The sequence below is a fragment of the Myodes glareolus genome, chromosome 2, assembly GCF_982192425.1.
Source record: "Myodes glareolus chromosome 2, mMyoGla1.1, whole genome shotgun sequence".
NCBI lineage: Eukaryota > Metazoa > Chordata > Mammalia > Rodentia > Cricetidae > Myodes > Myodes glareolus.
The window spans coordinates 133,331,774-133,352,198 of record NC_142027.1 but is presented as its reverse complement, the minus strand read 5'-3'; the positions used below and the strand labels follow the sequence as shown (position 1 = coordinate 133,352,198).

The following is a 20,425-nucleotide window of genomic DNA, read 5'->3' as shown; positions in this document are numbered from 1 at the left end:
TGCTCTCTGATGGATCTTCTGGTACAGGATCAAGGCCACTTGCGGGCCAGGGAACTCACAGACAAAAGGACTAGCTTGCTGCCTGCAGGTTTAGTGAAAAAAAGGATCTCCTGCCTGGTTGCACTCACCACCCATCACAGAACCAAAACAGGCTGAGCTGGGGGATCTTATGGCCCCAAAGAAAGGAATGGGTGCCTGGGATGGGATAGGAAGAGAGAGGCAGTAGCCAGGGAGAGAAGCCCCTGCAGAATGACCAGAAAGTTTATAGGGTTGAGGAGTGTCTGTGCTCCCTCTCTGGGGCTTCTGCTGGTCAGTCAGGAACACACTCACCCCCCCCCAATGGTTCTTCTGGTACAGGATCAGGGCCACTTTCTCGCCAGGGACCTCGCAGACAAAAGGACTAGCTTGCTGAGTTCCAACTAATATTTCTATTGTAAGTGTGTTCTAGCAATTATGCACCCAATGTCCTTTTGTGGGCTTTGTCTCTCAGCCCTGACTCTGCACCAATGGGAGGTCACAGAATTCTGGTTAAATATCATAGAGAATTTGGTCATGGACTCCACTCAACTTCCTTCCTTCTTTCTCCACAGACAAAAACAACCCCTGTGAGGCCTCTATCTGCAACTGTAACCACCAGGCTGCCATCTGCTTCTCCAAGGCTCCATACAACAAGCAGTACAGGGTGTTCACTGTTAGACTTGTCACCTCAGTTACTGATAAACCATCCCTGCCTACATGGTTGTCTCCACTACACACTGTGCCCTCTGGTGAAGCACCTGTTGAAAGAACCAGGTGGTGATTGTCTTCCCTGTCTACCAAACATAACTAGATCCTAGGAGAACATCCATTGCATCTTGCTCTGGAAGCTGGAGATCAATAGCAAAAGATTACTGGTGTAGGAGGGTATTCTTTCTATGTGCTCCTTTCATTGGTTAAATAAAGAGACTGCCTAGGCCTTTTGATGGGACAGCAGCTTAGATAGGCAAAGTAGACAGAACAAAATGCTGGGAGAAAGGAGACAGAGACATAGAGCCACCCGCCATGAAGCTGCCAGGTCAGACATGCTGAATCTTTCCCAGTAAGCCACGATCTCGTGATACACAGATACATTAATAAAATGGGTTGAATCAAGATGTGAGAGTTAACCAATAAGAGGCTAGACTAATGGACCAGGCAATGTATAAATGAATACAGCTTCTGTGAAATTATTTCGGGTATAAGCTATATGGGTGGCCGAAAGCTGAATGGGATGCAGCCTGCTTCTTATACAACACATAACCATTAGAGGAGCACTTTGAAGAGGAGGTGGAGACCCCAGTCATGACTTTCATCCCAGCACTCTGAGATGCAAAGGAAGCAGCAAAGACAGGAGATCACTTGAATTCAAGACCAACCTGGTCCAAAAAGTGAGCTCCAGAACAATCAGTATAATTACACAAAGAAACCTAATATGGGAAAAAACCAAAAAGAAGGAGAAGGAGGAAGAAGAGGAGGAGCAGCAGCCAGTCTGAGATATATATGGTGGAAGAAGCACCAAAAGCAGAAGGTGAGGGGAGAGATGAGGCAGGGAAAAAGACAGGTAAGTAGGGGAGGGGTGGGGAGAGAAGGAAAGAGAAGACAGAGAGGTAGAAGGGGATGGTGTGGGAAGTTCTTCTGTATTTGTGTTGCTTTTATTGGTTAATGAATAAATCTGTTTTTTCAGTGACTTATCAGAACAGGGCAAGGCGGGAGTTCCAAGCAGATAGAGAAGGAGAGAGTAAGCAGATTCAGTGAGAAACCATGTTGCTGCCATCTGAGACAGATGCATTGGACCACAAATCTCATGGTAAAATATAAAATAATGGAAACTGGTTAATTTAAGATATAAGAACTGGCTAGCAATACATTTAAGCTATTGGTTGAACAGTATTGCAAATAATATAGTTTCTGAGGGATTATTTTTTTCTGGGCATCCAGGAATAAACCAGCAGTCTCCCCCCAACAAGAGGAGAAAAGAGAGAAAGAAGCAATGTCATGTGGGCACTTTGGTCCTAAAAGTACTGGACTCAAAGCATTTCTGGTGTGTGCTCATCATCAGAAGTTAGATGAAGGCAACCAAACCCGACAGTACAAGCCCTGAAGGCATGATTTCTTGTTGATCACCTTGGAGTCTTTACTGTGCCTAAACAAATGCCACAGGATAACTGTCCCGCTAAAGTACACAGCAACCTACCTTTTTTGGAAACAAAAAACAAAAAAAAAACAAAACAGAACACATCCTCTCCTCTACCTTTCCCTCTCTCAGGATGCTACAAGTGAAGCCAGGTTGATCTCTGGTTCCCTGGTTTACTAAATTTAGGAATAAGATAACTCATTGCCTGGTTTAAGGTACGTGGTTCCTATTCTTTCCTTTACTGAACAGGTATCCAGTCCTCTGCCTTTCCATCCCCACCTCAAGCCCCACTCGTGCCCCAGTGTTCAGATCTCAACCCTTCCAATGTCTGTATTGGTGAGCATTAGGTGCAGCTAGAGCCTCCCGTGCCTGCACAGTGACTTGTAGCAGGTGGCAGTGGCTGTCCAGAGACACGCTGGAAGGGTTGGGGGAGCGTGAATGGAGACAACCAACTCAGCTAAACCCTACATGGTTCATATCCAGGGAAGAGGTGAGAAATGAGGAAAAGGAGGTGCTGGGTGCTAAGTTAGAAGGTATGTGAGAGATGGCCCAACCCAGTGACAAGAGGGCACTGGGACAGCAAGCATTGTTAGTCAGCTACTGTGTGGTGGTGAGAGTTGAGTTCAGGTCCTTAGCAAGAGCAGAAAGTGTTCTTAAGTGCTGAACTATCTCTCTAGCCCCTATAATGGTTAGTTTCCAGCTCGACACACTGGGTAGGGAAAAACCTCAGCTAAAGGATTGTCTGCATCATATTGACCTGTGGAACCATCTGTTAGGCATGAACTGTCTTTTTTTCTTTCCTTCCTTCTCTTTTTTTATTGACTTTTTTAGACAGAGTTTTTCTTTGTATGACACAGGCTGTACTGGAACTCTCTTTGTAGACCAGAGGAGCAGAAGGAGGGAGAATGTGAGCAAGGAAGTCAGGATCATGAGGGGTGCGTCCACCCACTGAGACGGTGGGACTGATCTAATGGGAGCTCACGAAGGCCAGCTGGACCTGGAGTGATGGAGCATGTGATCAAAATGGACACTCTGAACGTGGCTGACAATGAGGGCTGACTGAGAAGCCAAGGACAATGGCACTAGGATGTTATTCTACTGCATGGACTGACTTTGTGGGAGCCTGGTTTGTTTGGATACTCACCTCTATAGACCTGTATGGAGGGGGGAGGACCTTGGAATTCCCACAGGGCAGGGAACACTGACTGCTCTTAAGACTACAGAGGGAGGGGGAGGGAGGGAGGGGGAGGGAAAAGGGAGGTGGGGAAGAGGTGGGAATTTTTAATAAATAAATAAATAAATAAATTTTTTTTAAAAAGTAAAGAAAATGAGGAAGCTTGATCTCTCTTCTTTGCAGGCGTCTTCAACACCCACTGCATCGTCATCCCGTGCGAGGATAAATCCACCTACTTGGGGATAATTGAAGGAGCTCACCCGGAAAGCACAGCAAATGGGCTCTAACACTGGAAAGCCATCATCAGTCGAGAACATGTTTCTTGCTGTGCTTGCTGTCGTTGCTCTGCAAGTATATCCTGCCTCTGCAGCCTTGTTTTGGGCTGATGTTCCCCATCCTCCACTTCTTCATCCCGTGGGTTGGAGAGATGATGTGAACCTCAGAGTGATGACTATTGACACTGGGTTGATGGGGGGACATGCTGATTTCTCCTCCCGTGTGACCTCCACTGTAATTACATAGGAAGGAATGTCTGATTCTGCTCTAATTTGTATTGCTATAAAAGAAACACCTCCTATGGGTTGCCTACCAATTACTCATAGAACTTTTCTTTCTGATGCTCCAGATGCATGGCCTCCAGAGGAATTGCCTCCATATCACAAAAGATATATATGGAAAAATAAAATAAAGATTTTGGGGAATGGTTACAACAATGATACTAAGGTAAGATTACCAAAAACAAAAACCATTCCTATGAAATCATATGTAAAAAAATATCGAGACAAAGATAAAGTGTGGAATTCATCTTTGCTCAAAAATGTAAGGCCAAATTGGCTTAAATGTGGGTTTGAACAGTGGGCTACGGTATACAAAACTTGGGGGACTCAAGAAACAGTTTGTGATTATTCTGTAGTTTCAGAAGTTAATCATAAAAATATTTATTTAACAAAGAGTCACTATGAACATAGTTGAACAAATGCTTTTGTAGTATGATAGGGCCTCTCTTGGGTATATTCCCAAGAGTGGAATTGCTGGGTCTTGAGGGAGGTGGACTCCCAGTTTCCTGAGAAACTGCCACACTGATTTCCACAGTGGCTGCACAATTTGCATTCCCACCAACAATGGATGAGAGTTCCCTTCACTCCACATCCTCTCCAGCATAGGCTATCATTGGTGTTTTTGACTTTAGCTAATCTGACCGGTGTAAAATGGTATCTCATAGTTGTTTTGATTTGCATTTCCCTGATCGCTAAGGATGTTGAGCATGACCTTAAGTGTCTTTTGGCCATTCGAAGTTCTTCTGTTGAGAATTCTCTGTTCAGATCAGCACCCCATTTTTTAATTGGATTAATTAGAGTTTTAGTGTCTAGTTTCTTGAGTTCTTTGTATATTTTGGAGATCAGGCCTTTATCTGATGAGGGGTTGGTGAAGATCTTCTCCCAATCAGAAGGTAGCCTTTTTGTCTTACTGACGGTGTCCTTTGCTTTACAGAAGATTCTCAGTTTCAGGAGGTCCCATTTATTCATTGATTCTCTGATTGTCTGTGCTACTAGGGTTCTACCTAGGAAGTGGTCACTTTACCATGGATATAAGCCTGAGGTGTTTAGAGAAGAGCCAATCAATAGGCGGTTCAAAACAGGATGGGTAGAGCCTATTCATGTCAGTCATTCTCCCTCGGGTGGGATTTTGAAAGTTTTTTCAGGATTATTTAGGTTTTTTTGCTGCAACAAGCTTAGTTTATTTTAAAAAGTGAGAGCACTCCTATAAAAATAAGATCCTGTTTAGGCTATCCTTATGGTATACTTGCTGGACAATTTCCAAATTTAAAAATTATTAGATCAGGACAATCTTATCAGGTTAGCTGTTCTAGATGAATTTTAACTAATTGTGTTGATTCCAGTTTAGCTAAGACTTATTCAATTACTAAGATATTACAAAGACATTCCTATGTTATGTTCCAAATCCTGTAGACTTGAAAGATGATGCTTGGTTTGACAATGAAGCCTTACAAACACTTAAAAGAGTTAATGAGCTCTTTTGTTTTGTGGCAGCCTTGATGTTAGGCATTAGTGCTTTAATCGCTATTGTAACCTCACTGACAGTTTCATCAGTTGCTCTAGTCTCAGAGATAAAGACTTCACATTTTGTTAATGATTTAAATAAGAATGTTTCTTTGACATTAGAAAGGTAACAAATTATAGATAAAAAACTAGAAGCAAAGCTAGATGCTTTAAAGGATGTAGTTTTAGAATTAGGATGAGAGATAGAAAATATTAAGGTTTAGCTTTCTACCAGGTGCCATGCCAGCTTTTGATACATATATGTAACACCATTAACTTATGATAAAAATTATAACAGGAACCTTACTAAAAGTCATTTGCTGGGAGTTTGGAAAGACAATGATATTATTCATGATATGGCTCAATTACAAACTCAAATTTCAACTATGAGTAAGGCATATGATGGGTCCATTAGTCTAGAGGATTTGACTCCATCTATTAATTCTGGTTTTTGGTCTTTAAACCCTATAAATTGGTTACATTGGATTATTGTTATTACCATGGCTACAGGAATAATTTTTCTTCTCCTCTTTATTCTTCCATTTAAGACTAATCTCCTCCATTTCCACTGCCAAAATATCTCTATTTACAAGCTTCAATTAAAACATAAAAAATGGAGAGATGCCACACCAACCCAAGTAGAACCTGTGTGTCAAGTTCCACAGAATGAGGCGTTTGACTCCAAAGGGAGGAGGTCTCCTGGAACCGGCTGTGGAACTCTCCAGCCGGAGAGAAAACATTGAGTCATAGTTCTCATGGTAGTCTGTCTGCTTCTATTTCCTCTCTGTACTTACGAGATGGTCCTGAGAGCCTGGACCAGAAAGAAGCCACTCCCTTGAACTGGGCTCACTGGCCATGATGTCTTCTCTAAGAGATTCATCGCTTTGCTTCATAATCATTTACGTAATTATAAAATAATATTTTGATAGACAATATATGAATTTGTATGGCTATGCATATGTAGATGAGGCTGGCTTTGACACTGTGGTATAGAAAGCATTGTTTAAGTATAGTTTTAAATTGAACTTTGCAGATTTTTAAGAAGATAAAAGTTAGACGTTAGTTAAGGATTACATATAAAAATTTATTAACTTCATCTGGACCTTGGAGTCATCCATTAACTGTAAGTGATTTATCGAATTGTTTTGTTTAGTAACTAAAGATGTTATCTGTTCCATTTGTAATAGATTCTTTAAACCCACTGGCTTGGAAATGTAATACTTGACTGATTTTGTGCCTTCTTGTGCCAGGTGATTATGATAATTTGTTTTTGTAACTGCTTCACTGAACCCATCTTTTAAGAATTGTAATACCTGTTCTACTTGTATAAAAACCCTTGTTTGAGAGCTGCAAAATACACTCAGATTCAAGCTGCCTCTGTGATTGTTTCTGTTTGTCATCGCTGAATCCTTACCCACCTGGTCTTTGAGAAACCACGTCCCACCAGACACCCATACCGGGCTGCGGTGGTCGGTGGCACATTCCTCCTACACAACCCCTACACCAGCTCCTACTCATACTTGTGCTCTGGGAGTGAGATGACCTGCAGTGCTAAGTTTGCCTTCCGGAACCTCTGGACTCTGCTTGGCCCTTGGAAGGTTAGGAGAGGCAGAGAAGTAACATTGACATTTACTGTTTAGTGGTCATTTCCTTGGTCTCATTTGATCGCACAACAGCCTTAAAAGGTAGATACTAAGATACAAATGATGTCACTGATGAGGAAGATAAGGAAGGCTGGGCCAATTGCCCAAGTCACCAACCTTAGAAGTGATGGCATTTTGTTCTGAACCAAAGATCTACATCATTCCTATGCCTTTTTTAAAACATTTAAAGATTCTGTATATTTGGGGGGTGCCATGTCAGTTCAATAACACACCTACACAACTTGAAGGAGTTGGTTCTCTCCTTCGACCGTGTAAGTCTTGGGACTGGAACTTGTGTTCAGCCTTGGTAACAAGTACCTTTATTCCCTGAGCCATCTTGCCTGCCCAAAGCCTCTCCTATTAGCCGCTATGTTATACTGATTCCATATCTACTAAACAACTGAAAGCTACAATGATTGCTATAAGCCAAACAATGGACCAAACACTTATGCAGGGCATGATTTATCATTCCCATTTTATAGATGGGGATTCAGAGGGCTGGGAATGTAGCTCAGTTGCTAGAGTGCTTGCCTAGCATGCACAGAACCCTGGGTTCCACCTTCAGAACACTTACATTGAATGTGGTGGTGCACACCTGCAATCTCAGAACTGGGGAGGTAGGGCAAGAGTATTGTCTTAAATTATATTATTTTAGAAGTGGGTGTTCATAGTTGTCATTCTCCTGGATTTAGGATTAAATATCGTGTTTATTTATCTTCCTGTATAGGAATGAGTTGTCATCCCCTGTCTTCTTCAGTCACTCTCTACTATGTCTTCAGAGGCTGGGTCTCTTCCTAAACAGAACACTTACCTGTAACTAGCCTGATTGACCAACAAGTTTTGGGGATCTATGTTCCCCACTTCCCAATAGAGTTACAGATGCCCCAAACACACCTGGATTTTTACATGGGCTCTAGACTTCCTAAGTCAGGCACTCATGATTGTACAACAGCCGCTTGACCAACTGTGACATCTCCCCAGCTCCACACCTATTTTTTTTACTCTAAGTGTGTTCCAGCACTTTAGACAACACAGTGTCCTTTTGTGTTTTCTCTCAACCCTGAATCTGCACCAATAGGAGGCCACAGGTGCCTTTTGGTTACAAATCATAGGGAGCAGTGTCGTGGGCTCCATTCAACTACCTTTCTAGTTTCTCTTCAGAAAAAAACAATGCCTGTGAGGACTTACTTCATCTGCAACAGTTACCACTAAGCATCTGCTTCTCCAAGGCTCCCTACATCAAGAAGTACAGAGACTTGTCACCTCAGTGACTGCCTATACCATCCCTGCCTGCCTGGTCGTGTTCACTACACACTGTCCTCTCTTATAGAGTACATCCTTTATTTGGGGGATATTTTGGACTTTTTGGTTTTTCAAGACAGGGCTTCTCTATAGCTTTGTAGCCTGTACTGGAACTTGTTCTGTAGACCAGCCAGCCTGAAACTCATTGGGATTAAAGGTATCGGCTACCACCACGCAGCGTAAAGCACCTATTAAAAGAACTTGGCTTGGAATTTAAAAAAAAAAATGGGGGTACTGAACTGAACAGAGAATTCTCAACAGAAGAAGTTCAAAAGGCCAAAAGACACTTAAAATCATGCTCAACCTCCTTAGTGATCAGGGAAATGCAAATCAAAACAACTTTGAGATACCATCGTACACCAGTCAGAATGACTAAAATCAAAAACACCAATGATAGCCTATGCTGGAGAGGATGTGGAGAGAGGGGAACTCTCATCCACTGTTGGTGGGAATGCAAACTTGTGCAGCCACTGTGGAAATCAGTGTGGCGGTTTCTCAGGAAACTGGAACAACCTCCCTCAGAATCCAGCAATTCTACTCTTGGGAATATATCCAAGAGATGCCCTATCATACTACAAAAGCATTTGTTCAACTATGTTCATAGCAGCACTATGTGTAATAGTCAGAACCTAGAAACAACCTAGGTGCCCCTCAATAGACGAATGGATAAAGAAGGTGTGGCACATATACACTTTAGAGCTCTACTCAGCGGGAAAAAGAAAAAAAAAACATCTTGAATTTTGCATGCAAATGGATGGAAATTGAAAACACTTTACTGAGTAAGATATTCCAGACCCAAAAAGATGAATATGGTATGAATATGGTATGTACTCACTCATAAGTGGATTCTAGCCATAAACAAAGGACATTGAGCCTATAATTCGTGATCCTAGAGGCGCTAAGAAAGAAGGTGAACCCAAAGGAAAACATATATTTATCCTCCTGGATATTGGAAGTAGACAAGATTGTCATGCAAAAGTTGGGAGCATGGGGGTAGGGGTGGGGTGGAGAGAAGGGGAGGTGGGGAGAGAGAAGGGAGAGGGGGAGGATTGGGGAGAGCATGAGGGAATGGGATGGTTGAGATGGAGGGCAGATATGGGAGCAGAGAAGAAGATATCTTAATTAAGGGAGCCATTTTAGGGTTGGCAAGAGACTTGGCTCTAGAGAGGTTCCCAGGTATCCAAGGAGATGTCCCCAGCTAGGACCGTGGACAGCAGAGGAGAGGGTGCTTGAACTGGCCTTGTCCCATAGCCACACTGATGAATATCTTGCATATCATCATAGAACCTTCATCTGGCAATGGATGGAGATAGAGACAGAGACCCACATTGGAGCGCTGGACTGAGCTCCCAAGGTCCAGATGAGGAGCAGAAGGAGGGAGAACATGAAGGAAGTCAGGACCGCGAAGGGTGCGTCCACCCACAGAGACGGTGGGACTGATCTAATGGGAGCTCACGAAGGCCAGCTGGACCGGGACTATATGAGCATGTGATCAAACCGGACTCTCTGATTGTGGCTGACAATGAGGGCTGACTAAGAAGCCAATGATAATGGCACTGGGTTTTGATTCTACTGCATGTACTGGCTTTTTGGGAGCCTAGTCTGTTTGGATGCACACCTACCTAGACCTAGACAGAGTGGGGAGGGCCTTGGACTTTCCACAAGGCAGTGCACCCTGACTTCTCTTAGAACTGGAGACTAATGGGGTAAGGGAAGTAGGGGGAGAGGTGGGAAATGGGAGGAGGGGAGGAGGTGAAAAATTTTATTAAATAAGTAAATTAAAAAAAATAACTTGGCTTTGACCGGTTGGTGGTAGCACACGCCTTTAATTCCAGCACTCAGGAGGCAGAGATAGGGGAAATCTCTGTAAGTTAAAGGCAGCCTGGTATACAAATGCTAGTTCAGTTCCAGTATAGGATCCAAAGATTCAGAGAAACCCTGTTCTGAAAAACCAACAAAAGGAAGGAAGGAAGGAAGGAAGGAAGGAAGGAAGGAAGGAAGGAAGGAAGGAAGGAAGGAAGAGAGAGAGAGAGAGAGAGAGAGAGAGAAAGAAAGAAAGAAAGAAAGAAGAAAGAAAGAAAGAAAGAAAGAAAGATAGAAAGAAAGAAAGAAAGAAAGAAAGAAAGAAAGAAAGAAAGAAAGAAAGAAAGAAAGAAACTGGGCTTTGGTGACTGTATTCTCTGTCTACCAAAACCAACTAGCTATTCAGAGAACACCATTCCCTCTAGACCTAGAAGCTGAGAATTAATGGGAAAAGACATTGCCATTAACAGAGCACCTTGAAGAAGGGGTGATGAGCCCAGCCATGGTTTTCATCCCAGCACTCTGTAATGCAGAGGCAGAGGAAGGCAAATCTCTTCAGTACAAGGTCAACATGGTCTAACAATGTCAACCTGGTCTAGAGAGTGAGTACCGGGACAATCTGAAGTACTGCACAAAGATACCCTACCTGGAAAAAACAAAACAAAAAAGAAGAAACCAGCATGAAATACTGTAATAAATTAATCAGGCTAGCTCAAGAGTAACAGGAGTACTTTAATGGTTAAAGAGGGGGAAATCTTACACTAGAAGAATGGGAGTTCTGAAATCCGATAGGGTCGGCAGGCACCAAAAAGAGAGCACGCACACCTACAAAATACATTGTGTTTGGGGGAACAAAATGGGGAAGAAGAGAGGAGAGATGAGGCAGGGAAGGAGCATAGGGGTGCAGGTAAGGAAAGGGAAGACAGAGAGGTGGAAGGGAGGAGAAGAGAGGAAGAAACAGTGTCACATGGGCTCTAAAGGAACATCTTGGCCCTAAAATTACTGGACTCAAAATGCTTCTGCTGTGTGCTGAATCCAGGACGCGGGACAGATGAAACCTAAGTGGACTGACTGTAAATGACCAGAAGGCAGGATGACATCCTGGTGGGTTTCCAGTCTTCACTGTGCCTAAACACACAGCACAGGATAATTGTCCCGCTAAAGGACACAACAGCCTAACTTTGCAATAAACATAAGGAACATGTTGTCTTCTCTACCTCTCTACCACGGGACCCCACAGGTGAAGCCAGGCTAATCTCTGGTTCCCTGGTCAAGCAGATTTAGGAAGAAATTTCTCATTGCCTGATTAAAGGCTACGTGGTTCTCAGTCTCTTTTCCGTTTGTGACTAGCTGCCCAATCATCTGCTTCTCTAGGCTTCAGACCCATCCCTACTGCTATCCCAAAGCTCAGGCCTTATCCCTCCCAAGGTCAGTTGTATTGAGTAACAGGTACAGCTAAAAGTCCCCTGCCCAGGCTCAGTGACTGGTAGTAGCTGGTTTGACTGTCCATAGTCCTGCTGGAAGGGTCGGGGGAGCTTGAGTGTGAAGACAACCAACTCAATTCTCCTCTACATGATCTTTAACCATGCAAGTGGTGATTAGCACGGGAAAGGAGGTCCTAGGGTCCTAAATTGAAAGTACATAAGACATGGCCAAACACAAGGGGAGAGGGCATCAGGCCAGAAGATATTGTTCAACAGCCACCATGTAGTTGCTGAGATTTGAACTCATGTCCACACCAAGAAGCAGAAAGTCCTATTAACTGCTGAGCCCTCTCTCCAGCCCTGTAATAGTTGATTGTCAGCTTCACACACCGCCTATGGAGAGCCTCAGCTGAAGGATGGCCTGCATCATATGGTCCTATGGACACTTCTGTTGGGCATTAGCTTGCTTGCTTGCTTTTTTATTTATTTAATTTTATTTATTTATTTATCTATTTATTTTTATTTGTTTGGTTTTTAAAGACTGGGTTTCTTTGTGTATTTCTAGCTGCCATGAAATTCACTCTGTTAATAGGATTTGCGTCAAACTCAAATATTCACCTGCCTCTGCCTCCTGAATGTTGAGATTAATGTCATGCACCACCACCATCACCATCTGGCTACATTGCCAATTTTTAAATGGAGCTTGTAGGCTAGTAAGAAGGTTCCCAAGTGAAGGTAAGATTGCTTGCAGCCTGGTGACCTGAGTTTGATTCTTGGAACCCACTTAACGGTTGAAGGAGAAAACTGACACCACAGAGTTGTCCTCTGACCTCCACGTGTGCACACACACACACACACACACTAATTGGTTAATTAATTCATTGATGGATTGGTTGATTGATTGACTGATTAAAGATCAAATTAGCAGCAACTGTATCTACCTCAACGGCTGTGTCAGATCTTGGGGGCAGACTTAGCACCTTTTTATACAGTTAACATGGAGAATTGTTGAGATCAGCTCCTCCTGCCTGGGTCCACACATCACTGTCAGCATCCTCTAGACCCAACCCCAGGAGCAATGTCTATATCTCCTTATGACCTCAAAGCATCCATGGGGGAGGGACTTGACACTCTGTCAGTCACTGCACTGGAGCTGGTGTGGGGTGTTGAGCCAGCCCTTTATCTGTGCCTCTGCGACAGCACTGATTCAGGCTCTGCCACCATCTACAGCAGCTCTGCCGGTCAGGACTGTCTGTGAGGGTGGACATAGTCTACTTCTGTGCTACACACACAGTAGTCACAGGCCCCGCCAACTGACTGGATCCTGTCAGAGCACAGCTACAGGACTGGAAAGAGACAAGTCACTTGTGTCCTCCTCTCACTCAAGATGAAACTCCTTCTGCTGGTCACTCTGCTCACAGGTAAGGACCTCTGTCCCTTCTGAGTGCCACCATCTGCCTTTTCTTCAAGTGCAAGCCCCCCACTTGTCACACCTGAAGTTCTGGTTTGGGCTTCCTCCTGGGGTCTAATAGCCTCTAGGTTGGGGTCCCCTCATTATTCCCCATGTCCAACAGCTGGCACCTTTAGCATTTAAATCTGACCTCAGAAGATTCCTTAGAAAAGTCTACTATAGCCGGGCAGTGGTTGCGCACGCCTTCAGTCCCAGCACTTGGGAGGCAGAGGCAGGCAGATCTTGTGAGTTCAAGGCCAGCCAGATCTACAGAACAAGTTCTGGGACAGTCAAGGCTACACAGAGAAACTCTGCCTCAAAGAAACAAAAACCACTACATTCACCAACACAAGCAAAGAAAGCCCCCTGCCTCTGCCATATTGCCCTGGCACCCATATCCCTGGCGCTAAAGTGCCATGGCAATTTGATTTTTCTTATTCTTTAAAAAAATACTTATTTTTATTTTATGTGTGTGAGTGTTTTGTCTGTGTGTCTGTCTGTGAACTGTGTATGAGCAGTGACTACAAAGGCCAGAAGAGGGGTCGGATCCTCCAGAACTGTTATAGACAGTTGTGAGCTGCCACGTAGGTGCTGGAACTGAACCTGAGACCTACACAAACTCGGTAAGTGCTCCTGACTGCCCTTATCACTATTTTATATGACCTTAATGTATGGATCAGGAAGTCCTCCAGCTCAACACTATTGCCTGTGCTTGAAACCTTTGAGCCTACACTTTCAATGTTAGGATTAAACAGATGCCTGACTCCCTTTTAAATTGTGTTTGTTTGTTTCTCAAGACAAGGTTTCTCTGTGAGACCCTATCTGTCTTGGAACTCACTCTGTAGACCAGACTGGCTTTGATTTAGGATATCCACCTGCCTCTGCCTCCAGATTGCTGGGATTACACGGTGTGTGCTCCACTGTACCTGGCTTCTCCTTCATTTTAATGGAGACCAAGTATCCCACTGCACACTGAATCCCATCTCATTTACCTGCTCCTCAGCTGATGAACAGTTTGTTATGTCATGTGATGACGTCACACGTGATGATCTGACCATTAGCCTTGTGTATGAGCTGTGCGTGGTCCTACAACAGATTCCTTCTGATTCTCCAGTGTGAAACAGTGAGCAGGTGTTGGCTGCTTCTCTGGCTCAAGGTCTCAGCTAGAACTGTGATGAATCCCACTGCTGGCTGAGGCTAGGGTTTCACCTGGGCTTGAGTGGGGGTGGGGCAGTTCTCAAACTCAAGAGATGGTTCAGTGGTTGGGTTATTGAACTAAGAGGTCAGTTCATCCCTGACTGCTGACTGGAGAGTGTTCTCAGCTCCTTAACACCGGGTCCACAGGGCAGATCACAGTGTGGCACTGTCTGTCCTGACAGTGAGAACTGAGAAACCAAGCAAGGCAAAAAGCAATGTGCAAAGAACTTAATCTTGAAGAGTCAGCCAAGCCCAGTACAGCGCTTGAGAGGCTGAGGCCAGAGGGTTGCTACAGAGTCAGGGGTTAGCCTGGGTTATAGTGCAACTCTCTGTCTCAGATAGATAGACACCTACCTGCCAAGGCCTGGTGACTTGAATTTGGTCTCCAAGACTTCCATAAAGGAAGGAGAAAACTAACTCCCTAAAGCCGTCCTCTGATGTCCTCGTGTGTACATTTGACACTTATGAGTGTGCTTGTGAACATGTGAACAAACACACACAAACATTCACAAACACACACACATGCATGCGCACACACATGCACATTGCACACACACACACGCCTCTATACACTGCTCTCCCAATGCAGCAGCTGGGAGGGGTCATCAGACCCCGGGTAGAGCCAAATGGGATTGATTGGCATGTGCTGTGCGTTCTTGCAGCAGGTGCTACTGCACACAGCATCAGCCGTCGGGCTGTGCAGAGGGTCGGAAATGTGTTCGAGTGCCCTCCCTCTTGGAAGAATCCCTTCACCTTGTACAGCTACTATGACTGCTACTGTCTCTATTCCAGCAGGAGCAATCAGAGGGAAGACTTAAAAATGTGAGTCTTAAAAATCTGGTGGAGGACGAGTGTGTGCACTGGGGTGGGGACAGGGCACAACCGAGCATCTCACTTAGAATGAATGTGAGAAATACATATTCACCAAAATTCTATTTTGTCTTGTTTATTTATTATATTTGTTTGTTTGTTTGTTTCCAACAAGGGTTCTCTATATACCCCTAGTTGTCCTGCAGACCTTGCTGACCGTGGACTCAGAGATCTCCCAGCCTCTGCCATCTGAGTGCTGAGAGTAAAGGCCTGTATAACCACCCCCAGCGTGTAGTTGCCCATCTTGTCATGTAAATAAATCGGTCCAAGAGGATGCTATATGTACTGGTTCCTGAAAGCAAGATGTGTCAGAAGTAAAAGATGGGAAATGCTGTCCTCAGGCACCAAACTAGGGCACAGCCAGCCACCACAGCCATCATCAAAGTATCAGCCTTGGCTTTAAAAAAAGTCGCCGAAACTTTAGAATACATAACTTCACTATACTCCTGCAGCTTGGTTAGAAATTCACTTTCTGTGAGACAGGGTCTCACTTATTTCTGGCTGATCTTGAAATCAGAGATAGAACTGCCTCTGCTTTCCAAGTACTAGAGTTAAAGGGGGTCACCACCACGCTCCAAAGAAGTTGTTTTCAATAAATACATAGTAATAGGAATCCCAGATTCTAGAGCCTCAGGACATTACTTTTGGAATATTGTGACTGTTATCCTCACAAGTTTGAGAGGGACTGCAGGTGAGAACTGGCCTCCTGCGGGGTCTTACTTCTCCCGTAGCTGTTTCTTCCTCTCTCCAGGTGCTGCAGGACCCGTGACAACTGCTACGCTCAGGCAAAGAAGCTGGACAGCCGCAAACTCCTCGTAGACAACCCCTACACCACCTCCTACTCATACCCGTGCTCCGAGAGTGAGATCACCGGCAGTGGTAGGTTACCCTCCAGGACCTCTGGATTCTGCTTGTTCCCTGGCGGGTTTGGAAGAGGCAGGGAAGTAACAAGGGCAGTAAATTCTTAATGGTCATTTCCTCGGTTCCATTTGTTCTCTCAATAGCCTTATCCGGTAGATACAAAATATAGATGAGGCCGCTGATGAAGAAGATGAGGAAGGCTGGGCAACTTACTCAATGTCATCCCACTTAGAAGTGATGGCATCTTGTTCTCAAGCACAGAACTACATCAATTACAATGTCTTTTTTAAAAAAAATAAAGATTTTAATATTTGTGGGGGAGTTATGCCTATGGGACACCACACCTGTGGAGCTCTGAGGACAACATTCAGAAGTCTGTACTCTCCTTCAACCGTGTGAGACCTAGGAATGGAGTTCAGATTTAGACTTGGCAACAAGAGTCTTTATTCCAAGCTACCTTGCCTGCCCAAAGCCTCTGTCTCCTATTAACAACTATGTTTACAAATTCAGTATTTGCTGAATTCTTATAAGCTACATCATTAGGTATAAGTCAAATACTGGACTAAACACCAATGCAGGACAAGATTTATTATTCTCATTTTATAGGTGAGGGTTCAGAGGACTGGAAATGTAGCTCAGCTGCTGGAGTGCTTGCCTACCATGCACAGAGCCCTGGGTTCCACCTCCAGAACCCATAAATTGAATGTGCTGGTGCACACCTGCAATCCCAGGACATTGGAGGTGAGGCAGAAGAATTGTCTTAAATCATATAATTTTAAAAGTGGGTGTTGATATTTGTTGATTTCCCGGTTTTAGGATTAAACATATGTGCTTATTTTTATATTTAGGAATGAGCTGTCATACCCTCTCTTCTTCAAGCACTCTCTACCATGTCTTTAGAGGCTGGGGCTCTCCTTAAACAGGACACTCACCTTTAACTAGCCTGACTGACCAACAAGTTTTAGGGATCTGTGCTCCCCACTTCCCATAGAGTTACAGATGCCCCAAAGACATCTTGCCTTTTACATGGGCCCTGGGCATCCTAGTTGAGGCCCTCATGCTTGTATGCCAACTGCTTTACCAACTGTGTGCCCTCTGCCCAGTCCCCAACTAGTCATTTTTTATAAGTGTGTTCCAGCAATTTGGGCAACCCAATGTCCTTTTGTGGACTTGTCTCTCAACCCCGAGGCTGCACCAATGGGAGGACCACCGGTTTCTTTTGGTTACAGATCTTAGGGAACAGGGTCATGGGCTCCACTCAACATCCTTTCTCGTTTCTCTGTAGATGAAAATAACCCCTGTGAGGCCTACATCTGCGACTGTGACTGCCAGGCCGCCATCTGCTTCTCCAACACTCCATACACAAAGTATTACAGTGGCATTTCCTGTTAGACTTGTCACCTCAGTTACAGGTAGTTACACCATCCCTGTCTGCCTGGTTGTGTCCTCTAATAAAGCACCATCGAATATTGCAGAGCTAGGCTTTGGTGATTGTATTCTCTGTCTACCAAACATAACTAGCTGTAGCATGATGGCCTGTTTGTTGGGGTTTCCGTCCTGCCCAGTTCCCACAGTCAGCAAGTACCAAAGAAAATCACACAGAGGTCTCCCTAAGATTATAAACTGATTGGCCCATTAGCTCAGGCTTCTTATTAGCTCTTGTAGCTTATATTAACCCATTATTCTTATCTATGTTAGCCACATGGCTCAGTACCTTTTATAGCAGGGCAAGTCACATCCTGCTTCTTTGGTGATCTGGGCAGGACTGGGAGGAATGGGCTTCCTTCTTCCTAGAATTCTCCTGTTCTCATCTCCCCGCCTCTACTTCCTGTCTGGTTGACCCACCTCTACTTCCTGCCTGGCCAATCAGAGTTTATTCAAAACATGACTGACAGAATACAGACAATTATCCCGCACCACTTACCCCTCTTTTAAAAAAAATAAAGGAAACTATCCATAGTCCATTTTTTGGGAATGTGGACATAGGCTACTTCCAGCTGGTTGGGGGTGCTGATAATCTTATGGGGACCTAAAGAAAATTTAGAGTTATGATCAAGTCCTGACTGGAGTATCCTGTGAGGCTTAATCATCTCAGGCAGCATCTTGAATCTGTTCTGGATGTAGAACTCAGACATCTGGGCCATCTGTTCCTACTAGATATTTCTTAGGTGGTCTTCCTTGATCAAACCTGATTTTTCTTAACTTAGAATGAATCCACAGTCTCTCATTTCCTGTGGAAACAAAAGCAAAATCTCTTTTCCAAATTAACATACCTTTTGACTTCAATCTGAAGTCAAGGTATTTTCAAAATACCTATCTTGGGTTAATTCAGCAGCATTTATGAACAAATATCTTTTGGCAGCTGTTGCTCCTTCCTCGGCATTCAAACAATTCAAAGAGAGCATAATAACACACAGTATCCAGATTCTTTGTGTGTTTTCCATCTTTATGTGGCTTTATTTTAAACTCTATTTCTTTTATTTTTAATTTTTGGCATTTTGAGACAGGGTTTCTGTGTATCTTTGTCCTGAAAATCACTCTGTAGACCAGGCTGTCCTTGAACTCACAGAGCTCTGCCTGTCTCTGCCAGTGCTGGGATTAAAGGTGTGTGCTACCACACCTTGAACTCACAGAGGTCTGTCTACCCCTGCCTTCCAAGTGTTGGGATTAAAGGTGTGTACCACCACACCCAACTACTCTTTTTTTTACTTTAAAGACTTTGGCCTTTTTTTTCCAAGCCTGTATATATTTTTAACACACTGTAAACCATTTAGAGGTTTTCTTCATCTTTGAATCTCTCTATACTGTATATCTCTCTTTTTCTGACTACATGAGTCTTTAATTTACCAAGCAATATGGGTAGGATTAAAGCTGTGGCTTTGACTGCTGGATCCAGCCCATTCCTTAGCTTTCTGTGGTTCCAGTCTCATGGCAGAGGTACCAGCCAGAGCCATGTTTATTGCCACAACTCTATGGAGTTTCAAGGTCCCTGCCAGCAAGCAAGCTGCAGCAGTGTGCTCACAAACCACATTCAAATGCTCCGTAGTCAGACCGCCTGCCTGAAATAGTCAGAGTTTGACCTGGCAGGAAGGCCCAGAAAGCCGGCATTTTAAAACACAGTAGCTTCTTTCCTGCTATGGCTGAAAACCAAAAAGCATGTGGTCAGCTTTTCATCAACAGTGTGTAAATGTTTCGTGGCAGGACCTCTTAAAAGAGCTACAAGGTTTTGCAGCTAAAGTTGAGTCAGGAAGCTGTTGGGCCCTAAAACCCCACCAAGGAGGAGGTCTCCCCAAGAGACACTCTCACTGTGGTTGATGCAATAGCAAGAAGAATTTTTATTTTGCACTGTGGCAGAGTTCCCTCAGCCTCAAGAGGAGAAGGACCCCACTTTGTCTATTACAGGCTCTTTTAAAGGAGAAAACCACAGAATCAAGGGGAGTAGTACAGAATCAAAAGGGAGAGTCCATAAATCATTTGTCAACTATCTTGACTAGTTCATTTAATGGTCAGTTAACTCTAATTGATCAATGCTATGGTGTTTGCTGGGTTGGTTAAACAAGGAGGAACACTTGCAGGTCATCTGCAAGTCGTCTCACCCCAGTTCCAGGGTCTGGGTCTATAGAAGAAAGACTGCAAAGGGGATGGAAAGTTCTCAAAGCTCCAGTGCACACATGGATGGTTACCAGGGTCCTGGTTCCCAGGAAGCAGGGTGCAGTAATGCTGAGGTGCCCCAAAGTCTTTCAGAAGCCTCTCTTAAATGAGAGCACTTGCTTGCCTCTAGCAAGCAGAGCAGACCCGAGAAATTGCTGCTACCAAGAAAACATGCTTTACTCAATTCTTTCCCAAGCTTTCTCAGGCTTTCTGTGGATGCAGTTATCTATGTGGGCACCATTCAGTAACATGAGGGCCTGATTTTCACCCTGGTCAGCCAGCTAGCTTAGCCCTGAAATAATCACATGGAAATTGTATTCATTAAAACACTGTTTGGCCCACTATTCCAGTATATGTTAGTCACCATTCTGTAGCATGATGGCCTGTTTGTTGGGGTTTCCGTCCTGCCCAGTTCCCACAGTCAGCAAGTACCAAAGAAAATCACACAGAGGTCTCCATAAGATTATAAACTGATTGGCCCATTAGCGTAGGCTTCTTATTAGTTCTTGTAGCTTATATTAACCCATTATTCTTATCTATGTTAGCCACATGGCTCAGTACCATTTTCAGCCGGGCAGGTCACATCCTGCTTCTTTGGTGATCTGGGCAGGACTGGGAGGAATGGGCTTCCTTCTTCCTAGAATTCTCTTGTTCTTATCACCCTGCCTCTACTTCCTGTCTGGTTGACCTGCCTCCACTTCCTGCCTGGCCAATCAGAGTTTATTTAAAACATGATTGACAGAATACAGACAATTATCCTGCACCAACTAGCTCTGCAGAAAACATCATCCTGTCTAGTCCTGGACTCTGAGGATTAACGGGAAAGACACTGCCATTA

The 20,425-nt window shown here is 44.1% G+C and overlaps 1 protein-coding gene across 1 annotated transcript; it reads left to right on the top strand.

The window, feature by feature from the left end:
• Window positions 1–14,788: 14,788 nt before the first annotated feature.
• Window positions 14,789–17,328, top strand: LOC148123164 (phospholipase A2-like). Its single transcript, XM_087898177.1, has 3 exons — window positions 14,789–15,027; window positions 15,827–15,954; window positions 17,222–17,328. Exons 1-3 carry the CDS (start codon window positions 14,789–14,791, stop codon window positions 17,326–17,328), a joined length of 474 nt encoding a protein of 157 aa, XP_087754303.1.
• The last annotated feature ends 3,097 nt before the right edge of the window (window positions 17,329–20,425 follow it).

What these genes read in the sequence shown, in the direction of transcription:
- LOC148123164 (XM_087898177.1), top strand. Translation starts at nt 14,789, where the DNA reads ATGCAGCAGCTGGGAGGGGTCATCAGACCCCGGGTAGAGCCAAATGGG. An exon ending in CAGAGGGAAGACTTAAAAAT is followed by an intron (nt 15,028 to 15,826) that starts GTGAGTCTTAAA and finishes TCCTCTCTCCAG; the next exon opens with GTGCTGCAGGACCCGTGACA. An exon ending in GAGTGAGATCACCGGCAGTG is followed by an intron (nt 15,955 to 17,221) that starts GTAGGTTACCCT and finishes GTTTCTCTGTAG; the next exon opens with ATGAAAATAACCCCTGTGAG.